Source organism: Arvicola amphibius, chromosome 8 (assembly GCF_903992535.2).
Source record: "Arvicola amphibius chromosome 8, mArvAmp1.2, whole genome shotgun sequence".
NCBI lineage: Eukaryota > Metazoa > Chordata > Mammalia > Rodentia > Cricetidae > Arvicola > Arvicola amphibius.
This window is the reverse complement of record NC_052054.1, coordinates 76,070,205-76,087,607: the sequence shown is the minus strand read 5'-3', so window position 1 is coordinate 76,087,607 and position 17,403 is coordinate 76,070,205. Positions and strand designations below refer to the sequence as shown.

General features: G+C 50.1%; 2 protein-coding genes across 4 annotated transcripts; one reads left to right on the top strand and one right to left on the bottom strand.

Moving 5' to 3' along the window:
- Window positions 1–342: 342 nt before the first annotated feature.
- Window positions 343–8,038, top strand: Tmem91 (transmembrane protein 91). Of its 3 annotated transcripts, XM_038338402.1 has the most exons (5): window positions 648–774; window positions 1,476–1,718; window positions 4,182–4,331; window positions 5,249–5,570; window positions 7,959–8,038. In XM_038338402.1, exons 1-4 carry the CDS (start codon window positions 739–741, stop codon window positions 5,405–5,407), a joined length of 588 nt encoding a protein of 195 aa, XP_038194330.1. In that variant the 5' UTR covers window positions 648–738; the 3' UTR covers window positions 5,408–5,570; window positions 7,959–8,038. The 3 variants fall into 3 exon arrangements, with proteins under 3 accessions (XP_038194329.1, XP_038194330.1, XP_038194328.1); XM_038338401.1 differs by lacking the exons at window positions 648–774; window positions 7,959–8,038 and adding an exon at window positions 343–464 and having other exon boundaries at window positions 5,397–5,586; XM_038338400.1 differs by lacking the exon at window positions 7,959–8,038 and having other exon boundaries at window positions 5,397–5,586.
- Window positions 8,024–17,121, bottom strand: Exosc5 (exosome component 5). The gene is made up of 6 exons (XM_038338399.2): window positions 16,873–17,121; window positions 13,555–13,668; window positions 12,649–12,770; window positions 11,213–11,353; window positions 10,336–10,425; window positions 8,024–8,338 (listed from the first exon to the last, which is right to left on the bottom strand). Exons 1-6 carry the CDS (start codon window positions 17,018–17,020, stop codon window positions 8,246–8,248), a joined length of 708 nt encoding a protein of 235 aa, XP_038194327.1. The 5' UTR covers window positions 17,021–17,121; the 3' UTR covers window positions 8,024–8,245.
- Between the last annotated feature and the right edge of the window lie 282 nt (window positions 17,122–17,403).

Here is a 17,403-nt window from a genome sequence, read left to right as displayed (position 1 = left end):
GCACAGTGCTTCTTAGAACTGTTCCGTGGTTGTGAATGTTTAAAGCACCTAGAACAAGTCACAAAGCTGTAGCTAATGTTACCGTTATTATTTTTGGCTGTTACTGGACCACCTTTTCTGGAGAGGTGGGATCCAGCCAGGAAAGACCTAGATAATGGGGGGGAAGGGGTTGCACCATCTTCCAGCCAACAGGTTTGAGCCTGGGCTCAGGGAGAAGAAGCTGCTGCCTCTGGGATCCTCCCCCCCCCCCCCCCATCAGAGTCGGAGTCGGCCTTCAAGGCCCCCTCCCGAGAAGCAGAGGAGGGGCGGAGTCTGGAGCTGTAGCTACGCCTCTTCCCTCCCCTGTGCGCTGCGGGGCTGGGGCGCAGAGACCCGACAGCAGCGCAGCTGTCAGACCCCGCGCCAGGTACCCCTGAGCCCGATCGCAGGGTTCAGGTTTGCCTATCTCTGGGCGGCAGGGCAAGGTGGGCGTCCTATGAAACCCAAGGCCGTGGGCGGTGAGGAGAGGAGATGAAGACATTGCTCCTCCCCCGGGGTCCTGGCGTTGCGGGGGGGGGGGGGCGGGCAGAAACGGATGGGGGTGAATCTTTGGCGAGGATCTGGGCTAGGAGGTTTGGAACGATCTGGGGCAGGGGATAGTAGAACGAGAAAGATCTTTCTGTTTGAGTGTGAACAGTACATATGCTGAGCTTGAGGGTGGCGGCGTTAATGAACCGGGTGGGCTAAGGTGACAGGTCAATGGGGAGAAGTGTGGCGCCGTGGAAAAGGGGCAAGGTAAGGTACAGGTTGAGTTGGATAGGTGTGCAATGGAAGCGATGAGAGCTGAGAAGCGTGGCCGTGGGGGTGGGGGTGGGGGTGGGGGATCTCTATGTTGGAGGTGTTTGCGTTTTCAAATGCTTCAAGGGTGAGGACTGATTGTGCAAGGAGGCTCAGGGGTACATAAGAATATTGCCGGCCTCAGACACGTTCCCGAGGGGAGCCGCTGTCATTCCCAGCAAGTGCTCAAGGAGACCTTTGGACAGATGACATGGTGTGGGTGTGGGCGGGCCCTGGGAATTGAGTGTGAGGACTATGTGTGTGTGCACTAGGGTGGAGTTCCTAGGTCATTGGGGGTAGGAGATGGATGAGCATATTATAGGAGGAAGGGTGTGGACCTGAATGGGTGGTAAGGGTATGTGAGCCTGGGGATGGAGTGTGTGTGTATGTGTGTGGAAAGGGCTCATGGAACAAACAAGTGTGTAAGACATGGTTTACAGTGAGTGTGCAACAGGTATGTAACTGAGAGAATCCCAGAATTGATTGCCTGGGACCGTGAATTATCTGTGAGTTAAACAAACCTGTTTTGTTCTCCAGTCTGTTTTTCTATCTGTAAAACGACTCTGAGGGACTTTGAGCTCACTCTGAAGCCAACAGTCAGGGGGTGATGGATGAAGGCAAGATGTTTGAAATTTGAATTTGTTTTCCTCTGTCTCCAGGAACTCCCCTACGACAGCACCCCTCCCCCAGCCATGGACAACCCCAGCATACAGGAACTCCAGCAACCCTTGCTGCCAAGCACAGCCTGGGACCTCCTGTCCCCCAAGTCTGACAAAGTAGAGCTGGGACCCCCTTTCCCAGAAACAGTCTTTGTGGAGTCCCTGAGAGACCGGCAGTTCCTTCTCCCACCTCTTTCTTCCGTGAGCGCTGGCCTGGAGGAGCCGGAGACCCCTGAACTTGAGGTAGGGGCGTCTGGCAGCTTGCTGGTGTTATCTGTCTAGGTCTGGAGTCTCACTTAACTGTGCAAGACTGACTGGGAGTCTTGGATTTTTTGCTTATTTTGTGTTGAGACAGGGTTTCTTTGTGAAGCCAGGGCTGGCCCAGAGCTCTCCATGTAGACTAGGCTGGCCTTGAACTCAGAGACCTCCACCTGGCTCTACCTCTAGAGTGCAGAGTTTTGTTTTTCTCCAGACCCCTCACCTCATCCCTTGATCTTTGTTTGCTGTCTTTCTTCTGACTGAGTTCTCTCATTCCAGAACCCACAAATGCTTGTCTTCTCTAACCCAGTTTTCAATGCTAATGTCTTTAATTTTTTTAAGTTATTTGTGTGCACGCGTATGTATGGAATGAGGCCAGGGCACACATGTAGTGGTAGAGGACAACTTTTTTTGGTTTTCTTCTCCCATCGACCTGGAGTCAGATCATTAGGGTTGATGGTCAGTACTTTGCCTTTACCTGCTGACCCATCCCACTGCTGACCTTCCCCATGCTTTAAATGTCAGACTTTTGTTTTTAAGCTTTTATTTTTATGTGTATATACCTGTGCATTATATTCATGCAGTGCCTGTGGAGGCCAGAAGAGGGAGCTGGATCCGCTGGAACTGGAATTACAGATGGTAGGGAGCCATCATGTGAGTGCTGGGAATTGAACCTGGATCCTTCATCAGTGCTCTTAACCGAGCTCTCTCTCCAGCCCCTACTATTGTGTGTGTGCTTGTATTTTCTCGGTATTCAGCTATTCAGGTCCCCTGGAGTTGGAGGTACAGGGCATTGGAATCCTCCCCACAAGGAAACTGAGAACCTGACTCAGGTCATATACAAGAGCAGTAACCACTGTGCCATCTCTCTAGTCCCCACCCCCCTTTTCTAAGACAGGGTCTGGCCTTAAATTCATCCTTCCACCTCAACCTCCAAGAATGCCGTCATATTCCTTGCTCATATTGTGAAACATGTCTTGCATTTTTATTTTACAATTTAATTTTCTTTGAGACAAGGTTTGTTCTTCATGCTGGCCTTGAACACCTCAGCTCACGTTCGCCTTTTGACCTCAGCTTCCTAACTGGAAATGCAGGCCTGCACCATCCATCTGGTTTCTCTCTCTTGTGAGATGGTCTCACTGCATAGCCCAGACTAGCCTCAAATTGACCAGGTATCCAAAGATGACCTTGAACTTCTGCTCCTTCTGCCTCCACTTCCCACGTGCTGGAATTAGAGGCAGGAGCCATCACCCCTGGCTTTCCCATTTTACTTGAGGAAGGCGCTGGTTAAATTGCCCAAGCTGATTTTGAATTCTCTCTATAATCCAGGCCAGGTTTGGAACTTCAACCCTCTGGACTCAGATCTGATTTACTTTGTCCTAGGAAATCTTGCAGAGTTACTATGTGACGTTCTGTTAAGGAAGAGGGAGGAAGAACCTACCGCACAGCTGCTGGGGGTGGGGGAGGAACATCAGTCACCTCTGAAGAGCTTTTGGTATACATCTTCAATTCCAGCACTCAAAGCAGTCAGATTTCTGAGTTCAAGGCCAGCCTGGTCTACAGAGTGAATTCCAGGATAGCCAGAGCTACATAATAGAGACCTTGTCTTAAGGAAAAAAAAAGGCACTTGGAGCCAGGTTAAGTGCCTGCCTATATAATCTGGGCACTCAGGAGGCTGAAGCCCATGGCTTTACAGAACAGCCTGGGGCGACACAGGAAGACAGCACAAGCAGGTGGGGTGAAAAACATCCTGCCACAGTTTTTCCATCTCTGACTGGCCCTAGCAGTGAAGACTTGAAGAACTACATTGTACGTCTAAGTTCCTGTTCACCATTTGTGTGTCTGATATATTTGACTGTGTGCTGGTCATTTTGTTTGAAAAAAGTATTTTTAGGATCAATTATCTGGAGGCCTAGAATGAAGGTACCATCTTCCAGAGAGGATGTTTTGCTCCTGCTGAGCTACCTGGAGACAACACTGAAAGATTTTGGTGTCCTCCCTCCCCCCACAGGTCTCATGTAATGCAGGCAGGCCTCCTGAGCTGCCTGCCTCTACCTCCCAAATGCTGGGATTACGGGCACACCCAGCTTTAGGATCATTTTTGGCTGGCAGGTTTGTCTGAGTAACTCAGGACACGAGAGCATTCATCCCCCATCTCTCAAGCAGGTTCTTCTACCCAAGAAGTCTGCCCCCACTTCACAACTTCCCATTTAGGGATTACAAGCAATCTTCCCATAGTTGGACCCTTGAGAATGACCTTAGCACCCAGAGGGTGGATCTCTCTAGACACCTGCAGTATCAATAGCTCCCCCCCACCAAGGGATCCAGTAGACAGAGACGTTTAAAGCCCACCTTGTTGAATGTTTTTGTCTCCGGGAAGGCCCCAGAGAAGCTCTGGTCCTCAGGGGTGATGGGGATATCCCCACCCAGACTCTCTCCTGTCCATAGGACACATCATCCAGTGACAGTGACTCAGATTATGATGGAGGTGGCCGCCTCTCACCTCTTCTGCCCCATGACCACCTTGGCCTGGCGGTCTTCTCTGTCCTGTGTTGTTTTTGGCCTGTTGGCATTGCTGCCTTCTGTCTGGCCCACAAGGTTAGTCTATGTTTGGGACTGGGAGGGTGCTGGGTTAAAGAAAAAAAAGGAAAAATAACGAGGAGCCACGCTGTTTGGTGGTGGTGGTGGTGGGGGCTGTGGGGGAGGCAGCTGGAGAGAAGCCTCCACAAAGAAACACAAAGATGTAACCTGATATGGTGGTGACAGTAATCTCAGGTAATCTTGGGAGACAGAGGAGGTTCAAGGCCAATCTAGCTACAAACTGATTGATATCTTGTCTCAAAAGAATGAAGAGCAAAGGCTATGGCTCAGTTGGCAGACTGCTTGCCTAGCATGCATGAAGCCCTGGTTAGACGGCCAACAAATCAGAGATGGAGGCAGGAAGATCTAAATTCAAAGTTATCTTTGGCTACAAAGGAAGCCCCAGGCAAGCCTGGGCTACCTAAGTCTCTGTCACAACAAAACAAAGGGAGGAAGGAAGCTTGGGGTGGGGGGAGCCAAGATAATGCCAGGAACCTAGAGTGATGGCGGCTTTGGACAACCATCCCCTGTAAGACCTGGGAAGCCAGTAACTGCCGCAGGTTTCCCTCACTAGTAAGTAAATGGAAATAACCCCTATCTCAGGGCTGTTGTACAGATTAACTGAGTGAAAACACAGGCATGAATTAGTGGTATGTGGCAACACTTGTTTTTGGGTTTTTGTTTTTTTTTTCCAAGACAGGGTTTCTTTGTGTAACCCTGTTCTCAAACGCAGAGATCCACTTGCCTCTGTCTCCCAATTGCAAGGATTAAAGGAGTGGTCACCACCGCACAGGGAAACGTTCTTTTATTGGTTGCCCAGTTGGTGCCCCAAAAACAGTTTTGGACTAGATGAATGAATTAGACTGGGATTGTGGAGAGCCACAGGACGCAGGGTGGAGTGTCAGGGGACACTTTGGTTACCACTGCCTCTACAGACCAACAAGGCTTGGGCTAAGGGGGACATCCAAGGGGCAGAAGCCACTTCCCGCCATGCCTTCCTGCTGGGGGTCCTTGCTGTGGGGCTGGGCCTGTGCACATATGCGGCTGCTCTGGTGACCTTTGCTTCCTACCTTGCCTCCCGAGACCCGCCCTAGCTACCCTTCGGCCCCCACTGTGAATGCAGAGGCCAGAGGCCCCCAGTGAATCCATGAGAGGAACGGATGATCCTGGTGCAAATGGTGGTGACAGCGAGGCCCACAGCATCCAGAAATGAGAGTCTGCTACTTTCCTGGCCACCCCCACCCAGAAGGAAGCAATGTGAGAGATTAAAGAGTCCCTGAAGCCAAACCCAAGTTTGTCTGTATGTGTTTGGGTGTGTCCAGGGTGGACTGATGTGAGTGCCCAAGAGTAGGAAGGACCGACCAGCAAGGTCAGCCTCAGGCTGTGGCTGACATCAGACCTCAGACCTTGGGGTGTGATACTGCAGTATTTCCTTCTCCACAGTAGTGAGCAGAATTAGAGCCAGGCTTCAAGGCCTCACTTAACCCTTCCCTCGGGCCGAGCAAGGTCCAAAGAATCCCAGGTGTGTGTGGTGGTCTGCTGCTTCCCTCTGAGCTCTTCCCACAGCAGATGGAGAAATTATCCAGTTGTCCAAAATCAACAGGAAAAGTGTGGTGGTAGAGCCAGACCTTGGAGTCATGCTTAGTATACTGGTAACTCAGGAGGCTGAGGCAGGAGGATCACAAGTTCAAGCTGGCCTAGAGATGAGTTTAGCAGCAAAACTCTTGCCTAGTACATATGAGGTCCCAGGAGGTGCCAGCCGTGGCAGCTTAGTGAGACTGACACAACACACAAAGCAGCTGGCACTCCCAGCACTCGGGAGAGGCAGGTAGGTCTACAAATTAAGTTTCCAGGCCAGCCAGGGCTGCACAGTGAAACCCAGCTGCGGGGTGGTTGTGGTGGTGAAGACCAGAGGCATGGCTCATCAGTCAATGCTTGTTCAGAATTCACAACTCCCTTAGTTCAAACCGCAGAATCAGCTAGGGGTGGTGGTGCATGCCTCTACTTCCAGCACTAGAGGAGGCAGAGGCAGGAGGATCTCTGTGAGTTCAACGCCAACCTGGTCTACAAATGAATTCTAGGACAGTCAAGAGCTACGTAGTGAGACTGTCTCAAAAAACCAAATAAGCCTGGTAGATGTCTTTGATCCCAGCACTTGAAAGGCAGAGGCGGGTGGATCTCTGTGAGTTTGAGGCCAGCCTGGTCTACAGAGTGAGTTCCAGGACAGTCAGGGCTATTACAGAGAGAAACGCAGTCTCTAAAAAACAAAAACAAGAGAGTTTTTGAGTTACCAAAACAAGAAAAAAATTGTACCTGGGCTTCAATGATGTGAACATAGCTCCCTCTGCAGACAAAACTCTTAGGGGGAAAAGAACCCTGACTGACAGGTCAAATCATCTAGAGACCAAATACTTTCCTTACCAAATGGCCTTCCAAACCCATTTCAACCAAGTCCCTGCAGAATGGGCCTCCAACTCAGAGCCACTTGCCTCTGCCTCCAGATTGCTGGGACCAAAGGTGTGCACCAGCGCTGCCTGGCTATGTAAGGGGTGGGTCCCTGAGGAAACAGAGCTGGTGGTACCGAGTAGGTGAGCAGCTTGCTCAGCACTTGGCAGGACACAGGGAGTAACTGCAAAATGAGGCCTGAGAACATCAAGTAATGAAGAGGCAAGGGTTTGGCTGTTAAAAGCCACACCACGATGGAAAAAAAAAAAAAAAACCAAGAAACAAAAACCCTTTTCACTCACCAAGCTAAAGATACCTGTGCATTCTTTTCCCAATTCTCAGGAGTGAAGACACCGGTCCAGCGGGTGGTGGTGGGGAGTGGAGTGGGAGGAGCTAGGTAGGTCTAGCATGTGAAGTACAAGGCAGAACGGGCCCAGCACATGGAAACAAGCGCCTGGGGCCTGCTGATTTCGCTCCATGTTGACAGGTTGTGGGAGTTAATCTTTACAGAAGTTCTTAAATGCTTGGTTCCAGTCCTCTCAATACCAAGAGTATGGGAACACCAGCTGGCTGAGCCCCAATGACTTGGTGCTCCCAGAATGCTGGAGTTACCCTGAACAGCCTGGTCTCTGGGACAGGAATCTCATGGTCCTTTGGTCTTCTGCAGGTTAGTTGATGACCTTTGGGCTCTTCTGTTTATGCCATCTTCAAATGAGGACTCTATCACCCCCATTTCATGGGGTGCTGAATATGGACCTCCAGTGTAATGCTGGTGGCCCTCAAGGCCCCATGTGGATGTGTTCCTCCCTGCCTGTATCCCTGGAGCGCTCTCCCATGTTACTCCAGAGCTCACTGCCACACTTTCCTCCTTCACGGATATCTTCAGTTATACCACCCCTGCCTGTATCCTGATATGGGATTTACTTCCCCTCAAAACTGATCCCTCCTTTATAATGTGTGTCCAAGTGCCCACAGAGGCCAGAAAAGGATGTCTGAGCCTCAAGAGCTGGAGTCACAGGTAGTTGTGAGTTGTCTGTTGTGAGTGCTGGAAACTGGAAGAGCAACAGGTACTCCTAACTACTGAGTCCTCTCCAGATCACCTTCTTAGGTAGCCCAGGCTGGCCTCACTATGCCAGGTAGGACTACTGGCACGTACCACCATGCCTTACCCTGAACATGCGGCCTGGGTCTCTCGTTCAGTGCCAGCTTCTCAGCACCCAGCAGGACTGATGAATGAATGCTCACCAGACATCAGAACCAGTGGCTATGACTCATTCAACACAGGTGAGCTCCTTTTAATGGTGTTCTGGCTTGGGCCCAGGCCTGGAAATGTCCTTGTGCCCCCCTCCCCAGCCTGGCACAAGAGCCCATGCTGTTATAGGACTGGAAGTCACATGGGCACAGTATGGGGTAAAGTGAGGAGCTGGCATGTGATGGCTGGAGGTGGTGGGCATGGTGACAGGAGGTGCACCCTGCCCTGGCTTGTCTCAGCTTTTCGAGTAGCGCCTCTGCAGCGATTCCCGGTAGAAGCGGAAGATGTGCTGTGAGGCAGCCTGGGCAGCAGCCAGGCACTGCTGGAGCTGGGAAGGAAGAAGCCAGTTAGCACCCAGGGTTACTCCCTAAATGAGCCTCCAAACTTAGTGCCCTCCCTCCATTACTCCTCACCACAATGGCCATTTCCTTTCTCACCGCCTAACTCCCACCCAGTAATGGCGTTGGTGCGTACCCATAATGAGACATATACATAATGGCCCTGAAAAATCCTCCTGCCTCAGTCTCTAGAGTACAGTATAAGGTGCTGGGAGTGGAACCCAGGTCTCATGCACGTTAGACAAACCTCTACCAGTAAAGTCACATCCTCAGCCCCTCTCCTCTAAGCTTGCTTCCCTTTTTTTTTTTTTTTTTTTTTGAGACAGAATTTCTTCATGTAGCCTTAGCTGTCCAGGAACTCACTCTGTTGACTAGGTTAGCCTCGAACTCACAGAGATCCACCTGCCTCTGCCTTCTGGGATAAAAGGCGTGCACCACCACTGCCCAGCTACTTCCCTCTTTTAGTATGTAATTTACAACATGCGTGCATGTGTATGTATGCACCTGTGCACTTGCACACAGACATGCCCTGTGGAAATTAGAGGATAATTTGGGGAGTTGGTTCTCTCCTTTTACCATGTTGGTCCTGGGGTCTAAAGTCAGGCAGGTAGTCAGGCCTAGCAGCAAGTCTTTAATTTCAGAACCATCTTCCCAGCCCTTAAGTATTTTTTTGTTTTTGTTTTTTTGGTTTTTTGAGACAGGGTTTCTCTGTGGCTTTGGAGCCTGTCCTGGAACTAGCTCTTGTAGACCAGGCTGGCCTCAAACTCAGAGATCCGTCTGCCTCTGCCTCCCGAGTGCTGGGATTAAAGGTGTGCGCCACCACCGCCCGGTCCAGCCCTTAAGTTTTATCTTAATGAAAAGAGCATAAGGGCGCTGGGGACCAGACTCTGAAACCCACCTGAGATCAGAGTCCTAACACCTTGGAGGAACTCAGAGAGCTGGAGACCCCGAAAATTAGAGCCATAATCCTTTAACCCTCAAATCCTTTTCGTTGATGTTTGCCTGAGGCAGGGTCTCACTTATATAGTTCAGACTGGCCTGGAACTCACTGTATAGCCCAGGTTGGCCTAGAACTGTATAGCTCAGGATAATCTCAAACTTAGTGAGCCTCCTGCCTTAGCCTGCAGAGTGCCGAGAGTAAAGGTGAGAGTCACTAGACCTACTTAGCACCTCCTCTCCCTTTCTGAAACAAGTGTTTACTACATAGTCCAGGCCAGTCTGGAGTTCACAGCAGTAAGCCACCATGTCCGACCCAAATAACCTTAAGAGCCATGAAATTAGAGATTTAAATCATTACCGCCGTATAGGCTTAGAGCCACAGGGCCAGAGAAGAAATACAGGTGCAGCCTAGTTTCCAAACCCTGTTCCTTGAAACCCAGAATTCTAGGTGGCATTGCTCTGTGCTGACGACTGGGGACCTTAAGGTAGAAAACTGGGGGTTGGCTCAGTGGTTAAGAGCATTTCCTGCTTTTCCAAAGGTCCTGAGTTCAATTCCCAGGAACTACATGCTGACTCACGACCATCTCTAATGGGATCTGGTGCCTTCTTCTGGTATGCAGGCAAAACACTGTATATATAATAAATCTTTAATTAAAAAAAATTCTAAAAAAGATAGACACACCCCCTCATTCAAGGTGAACCCTGTTTTCTGATCTCATCATTCAGGCATTCCTTTAAAACTGCTACATAGAAACCCCGTTTTGTTTTTTTTTTGCTTGATAAGGCAGGATCTCACAATGTTGCCCTGGCTGGCTTGGAATTCTCCATGTAGACTAGGCTGGCTCTGAACTCATCTATGCTTGCCTTTCTTTCCCAAGTGCTGAGATTAAACTCGTGACTCAGGAACTTTGGCACGCCAGGCAAGCACTTTAAGAACTAAGTCCCAAAAATGCATCCATCCACCCAACAGCGATGCAGAGAAGGGCTTGTTGTGAGCTGGGACAAGATGCTATGTCAACAGGAGAAAAAATGCTGGACACACAGGTACCTCGGCATCAGAATAGAGTCCCTTGGTGGTGGACATCAGCAGCTTCTGCTCCACGCTGTCCAGAGCAAAGGTCAGGATGGCCCGGGCCTCCTAGAAGCAAAAAGTAGAAGGTAGTAAGTATCCTGGGGCCCTCCTCTTTAAGATCTCAGCCAGTCCCAAACAGGGAGAACTGAACCCTTAGCCTCTAGGTCAAGTGCAGTTGTATGTTAGATTCCACTCTTGGGTAACTGTTTCTCTTCTTTGCCTTTATTCTGACCACTGTTCTCCTGTCCCATAGGGGGAGCCAGTGCTGGTCATTTCCTGACTGCCCCTCCACCGCCCACTCTCCCTTCCTTGCTCTGCACTACACAGGCAAGCCAGAGATCCAGTCCTCATGGCTCCCTTCCCCTTTCCCCAGGAAGCCGAGAGCAGCACCGAGGTCCCCACTCTGACAGCAGCAGTTGCAGTAAAAGCGACAGCGGCGAGGAGGGTTCTGAACTTCCACACCCAAGACAGAACCCCTGGATTTTCCCGTGTGTACACCTGCAACCAGCTGTGATGGAGCGGCCTGCACTGCTGTCACTACCCCTGCCGACAGCCGTCATGGAAAGTGCTGAAAAGGACATGCTTCCCTAACTGTCGTCGCCGTGACCAGCACAGGGCACAAGAACCACAGATCTGTTCTATAGTTTGGAAGTGAACGCTAGCAAGTTTCTTTCCTGGCTAGTGCAAGTGAGAGTTGGTGTCTAGTACTTCAAGCTGAATGAACCTTGATGAATGGGACAGAAGCTGCCAGGTGGGCCAGGGTGCACGAGCCAACTGGCTCACACAGAAGGCCTGCAGGCAAGCACACCTACCTGGCTACAGCTCTTTGCCAACATTACCTTTCTACACCTACCTTTTCTTGCTTGGTCGTGGGGTCCAGCACGAGATTGCCATCAGAGTCCAGGGCACAGCTGACACCGCAGAAGAGAGCCCGCATGGGCACACCTGCATCCACCAGTGCCATGCAGGCAGCATTCAAGCAGCAGGCCAAGAGCTGAGCATCACAGGGAGGTTAAGAAGAGTGTCTTCTGAGGGACTGGCCAGCAGAACACATCCACACTTCCCTTTACCTGCTGATGCCTCTGTGGCAGACACTGCTAGCTGATCACAGAGCAGCAGCATGGTATGATGCCTAAGTGGTTCTGGCACCAAGTACCTGTAAGTGCTCCATACTGGGCATAAGCACCTCCCTCCCTGTGTTAAATGAGATGATGCTAGGGAACAGACACATACACTAAAGGATGTACCAAGGATCTTAGAGATGGGTGGCGGCGGCCCATATCTTTAATCCCAGAATTTGGGAGGCAGAGGCAGGCGGATCTCTGAGTTTGAGGCCAGCCTGGTGTACAAAGTGAGTTCCAGGACTGCACACAGCAAAACTCTGGAAAAAAAAAAAAAAAAAAAAAAGCAAAACCAAATCCCAAAAAACATCCCCAAAACCAACCAACCAACCAACCAACCAACCAACCAAAAAACCAAAAAACAAACAACCCAAAAACTAAATACACAAAACACACACACACACAAAAACAGAGACAGGAAATCTCCCAGTCTCTTAGGGAAGACACTGGCAAAGCCAGGTCCACTACCTGGGACTCTAGTGGGCAGTATGGAGCCAATGACCATTCTGCCAGTTTGGTGCTTCCCCAGTAGAGCCAGAAACTCATGCCAACGTGCAGAGAAGTCACTGGCTCAGGCTCTGGGCTTGGACAGGCCTAAGCTTGAGCCTCACCATTGTAGCCTTCTGGCTGCCACTGTCCTGTTCCCTTGGGCAAGGCACAGCCCCTCTCTGAGCTCCAGTCTCCTTACCCCAAACTCGGCAACATAAGAAACAAACATGCTGGAGCCCTTGGGCTCTCGAACCGGAAAGCCCGAGCCCAGGCCTTGGGAGCTATGGGGGAATTACAATGCTCCCCAGGACAAGTTCTGTGGGAACTAGACGACAGCGCTGAGAAGTGCTTGAGTGTCCCACATGTGAGTCCTGCCGGCTCATTTCTAAAAACCGCATCTATTTGTTTGTGTGCCCGTTGGCAGGTGTGTGCTGTGGTGCTCACGTGGTTAGAGGACAACCTGCAGAAACTGGTCCTTTCCTTTCATCACGTGCGGCCGTCAGGCTCGGCAGCAAGCACCTTTACCCACTGAACCATCCTGTTGGCCCTGGTGTTGTTTTAAGTTCTTTGAGTGGCTTCCTGGCATGGGTTCTGCGTGGCTGAGGGTACATTACAGGGTCACTAGGAGGGAAGCCAAGGGAGGCTCCGAGCATGTCCTAGAGTGTCCGGGAAAGGATACAGAGCCGGTGTCGCTCACCACCTGCAGCACCACCGTGATGGAAGTGCGGGGGTGCAGGCCTCCCAGAACCACCGCTTCACACGTGTTCCTGATCAGCCGCTCCCGGCTTTTCTCAGCCACACCTGGGGAGGGAGACAGGAAGTTATCAGACTCTTACCCCATCATCTTGTTCTGCTCAATCCAGCTTGAGGGAGACTCCAGGAAGGGGCTGTCAGTCAGCCTAGGATGGCATGCATACTCCCAGGAGAAAGAAGGCAGGGCCCACAACTTCCCAAGGGTCTACCAGGCAGCCACGCTCATGTCCTATGCTACTGGCCGTATTGACCCCATCAGAGTGGGCCCATCCCATTGTACATAGGGAGATTCAGTAAAAGGCAGAAAAACAAGTTAATGGTAAGGAGAAAAGAAGGCAGAGAAGGGAAGAAGAAAACAGAGACAAAGAAGCAGCTCAAGAGAAGGCGAGTCTGGTGGTGCTGGTCTGCAATCTCAGGACTTGAAATGCTCAGGCAGGGGGATCACAAATTTGAGGGCAGTCTAGGCTACAGAGAGCGCAGTACCAACCTAGGCAACTTGAGACCCATCTTAAAAAGTATAAGGCTGGTGGTGTGGCCCAGTACTAGAATGCCTGCCTGGAGCCCACCAGTGAGGACCTGGGAGGCCTAAACCCAGAAGAGGGCGTGACCAGAATGCACCAGTGAGAGCCCAGGCTCCCTGGCTCTCTGAAGAGCATCTGTCTAGCAGGTGTGGGGCTCTGGATTCCATTCCCAAAGCAGCAAAAACTAAAACAAAACAAAGAGCTGGGCAGAGGGCGGTGAGCAGGGCAGTGGAGACTGGATGTAGCAAGCAGCAGGGAGGAGTCTGGCGAGGTCCTAATAGATCTTTGGAGGTTCAGCTGAGTCCAGTTACCAGGCAGCCCGATCTTCGGCCTCAGGATCACTTCGAGTGTAGCCTTGTTGAAGATTTCTTTGCTGACCTTCACCTCGGCTGGCCCGTACACTCCAGCCAGGACAGAGGTGTCACCTGGGGAGACATCAGCGGAGGCCTCTGCCATACCATGCCACCCTCACCAATTCTCTTCTCTGCTTTCTCATCTTCAAGTGGGGACCACTATCGTCCCTCGTGACATTTCTTTGAAGAGCACATGGCAATGGCTCACAGAAGCAGGAAGCCCTGAGTCTCTCAGCATCACACAAGAAGATGAAATGAAAACCAGTTTTTAAAGACACAGTGCACCTGAAACATATAGGAACATAAAATAGTGAACATAGAGTTCACTACAGACTTCAGCTACTAGTAAGTTCTCAGAAGGAGTTGGGCTGGAGAGATAGCTCAGCAGGCCAGCACACACACCGCTCTTATAGAGGACTTCAATTTTCAGCTCACAACACCCATACCAGGTAACCCAGTTCCAAGGGATTGACACCCTCTGCTGGCCTGCATAAGCACTCATGCACATGTGGCTTTCACTCACACAACCCAGCATTTGAGAGACAAAGACAGGAGGGTCAGGAATTCAAGGTCATCCTTGGCTCCAAACTATGTTTGAGGCCCTGAGCTACATGAGGCTATCTTATAAACCAACCAAAAAGAAATCCATTATTACATATAGTTAATATATACTAATAAAATATTTTAAAAGGCCTAACAAAAAACAAAGGGGTCTATAATTGTGATAGATAGGGATCTTAATTTCTGCTCATCTTCCTAGAATGGACATGAATGGGTCTGGAGAAGGAAAAGTCTGGCTTCTAACCCTGACTGCCTATTCCTGGCCCTTGTGTGACTGATAAAACCTCTGTGGGTCATCTACAAAGTGAATACATTTCACCCAAACAGTGGTTTCCACATGTTTCTGACCATAATACCCAATAACTAATACACTTTCCAGCTCACCTCCAAACTGAAAATGTATGTGTGTAAGTCAATCAATCACAGGCTGGGGCTGGAGAGACGGCTCAGCAATTAAGAACACTTCTTGCTTTTGCAGAGGATGACTCACAGCCATCTGTAACAACAGTTCCAGGGAACCCGACAGCCTCTTCTGACCTCCTCAGGCACCAGGGAGATCCATAAAAGAGTAATTTAAAAACCAAGGGGTAGCGATGTAGCTCTGTGGTAGAGCATTTACCTAGCATGTGCAAAGTCCAAAGCAAAATAAAACAAGAGAGCTGGCCAACAAAGGCACGACAAGCTCCTGGGCGCTGGAGGTTTGCACGGCTGGATCTTCTGAGATCAGGCTCTATATAGTCCAAGCTGGCCTTGAGCTCGCAGTGTAGCTGAGTGAGTCTGCCTCGAATTGATCCTTTTGCCTCTACCTCCCAAGTGTTGGGATTAGGGGACTATACCATCAATTTTTTAAAAATCAATTCTGTTTTTAAGTTAAGATACTGTGCTGTCTAGTTTTGTCAACTCAACCCAAGTTAGACAGATCTGAAAGGAGCTCAGATCTCAACTGAAGAATTGCCTCCATCAGACTGGCCTGTAGGCAAGTTTGCAGGGCATTTTATTGATTAGCAAGTGATACGAGAGGGCCCAGCTCATTGTGGGCAGTACCACTGCTGGGCAGGTAGCCGTGGGCTGTATATGAAAGAAGGCTGAGCAAGCCACGGGAAGCAAGGGTTCCTCAATGGTCTCTGCTGCAGTTCCTACCTCGGTTTCCCTCAATGGACTATATATTAGGATATGTAAACCAAACAAACTCTTCCCTCCCAAGTAGCTTTTGGTCATGGCCCTTATCTCAGCCATAGAATTCTATGGACACATACAAAGTAATGGGTTTCATTTTGTCATTAACATATATATATACCCACCGTTTTGCATTGTTTGCCACTGTGTCCTCCCTAAGGGATGGGGGGGGGGGCAATTCTGCAGTTTCTCTAAACTCACCATAGACTTTGAGGTAAGAAGAGTCTGGAACATACTTTTTGAAAGTCTGCAAGGTGTCTCACTTGCTCTAGAGCACCATGGGAACACAGGAGGGGTGCCTCTGTGTATGGGGTGTGCGCACGCTTCTGTGTAGGTGCTTTCAGAGGCCAGAAAAGGGCTTCTGATCTCCTAGATCTAGAGCTGAGTTACAAGTGGTTGAGAGCCACCTGACACAGATGATGGGAACTAACTCTGGCCCTCTGCAAGAGCAATAGGTGTTAACCACCAAGCCATTTCTCCAGCTTCCAGTTCTCGCCTTTTCTAGCCTCCTACCAGTCTTCAATTCTTGCCCCATCGATCTCACTCTCTCACAGGCAAACTCCTGAAGAGCTGTATCCACTCCATTTGTCTTTTCTCCCTTTCTCGGATCCCAACACTATACTGCCCTGGAAGCAATGGCCTCTAACTTAATTAGCTCTAAAATGGTCAGCCCTTACACCTCAAACACAGCTCACCATCAATACTGATACCAACTCACTGCCCTTTCTCCAATCTGTCTACTTTTGATAGTTCTTCACACTCCCAAGACCCCGCACTGGAGATAGGGTTGTGTGGGCGTCAGACATAAGACCTCTCTTCTCGCTACATTCATATACTCTGATAAGATGTGTATACCAAGCAAGAGGACGTTTACTCAAATGATGGGATGGGAGAAGGGGAGATACTTGTCAGTCTAGGATGAGAATATCACGTTCAATCTGAAGAGCATTTACTTGGATAAATCATCTGCCACGGTAATTACACTTAAACCAGTGGTGGTGACAAGTCTCTCTCAAAGGATATGTGTGCAAATGAACACCTGAGCTGGTGATGTATGAATCCAGAAGTGTGTGTGGGGAAATCTAGCCAAAGGGAATATTTGCCTTGGTGAACTTACACCTACTCTGGAAAATTCACTCTTACTAGGGTGGTCTTGTCCCTGATTCCTTCCCAGACAGATTATTTACCAAACTGGAAGTATCATATCTTTTCGAGTCGGAGGTGTGTATCTCCAACCTCTAGAAATAGTTTTTTCAAAGAGATGGGCGCACTCGGTTGCACACTACACGGTAAACGCTCATTAAAAATCCCACTTCGGAGCCGGGCGGTGGTGGCGCACGCCTTTAATCCCAGCACTCGGGAGGCAGAGGCAGGCGGATCTTTGTGAGTTCGAGACCAGCCTGGTCTACAAGAGCTAGTTCCAGGACAGGCTCCAAAGCCACAGAGAAACCCTGTCTCGAAAAACAAAAAACAAAAAACAAAAAAAAATCCCACTTCGGTGAGGATGGCGCGCGCAGTTAACCCTGGCTAGGTACTTACCTTGCAGAAAAGAAGCAGATCCATCCGGTCGGGACAGCAGATTCTGTTCACAAGCAAAATGCCGGAGGCTGCAGACTGGACTTCGAGGGCTGGACTCTGTTCTGGTGTCAGTACTTACCTGGGCGTCTGCACGCTTTGCTACCTCCATTGCCGCCAACCATGCGCGCTGCCCTACCGTAGCTTCCGCCCTGCCGCGCGCGCCCTCGTACCGGCCGCGCAGCTACTGTAACTACTACGCATGCGCCAGCCTGGGACACGCCCGAATGGGCTCTCGCACGTGGCTTAACGTTTACTAACAATCTGGTTCCGCCCAGCTCCACCTCCTAATTCTGGCAAAGCCATTGGACAATAAAAAATAGAAGGCGGGTCTTGGAATAGTCCCATCTTGCCCAAGGCCCTCGGGTCCTAAACCCGTGAGCCTCTAGTCAGGTTGTCCTTTTTCTGCCTGATACTGGCGCAACTATAAGTAGAAAACTGGAGCAATTTCATATAATAAGAACTTACATATGGACTTACGTATGCGTCTACCAT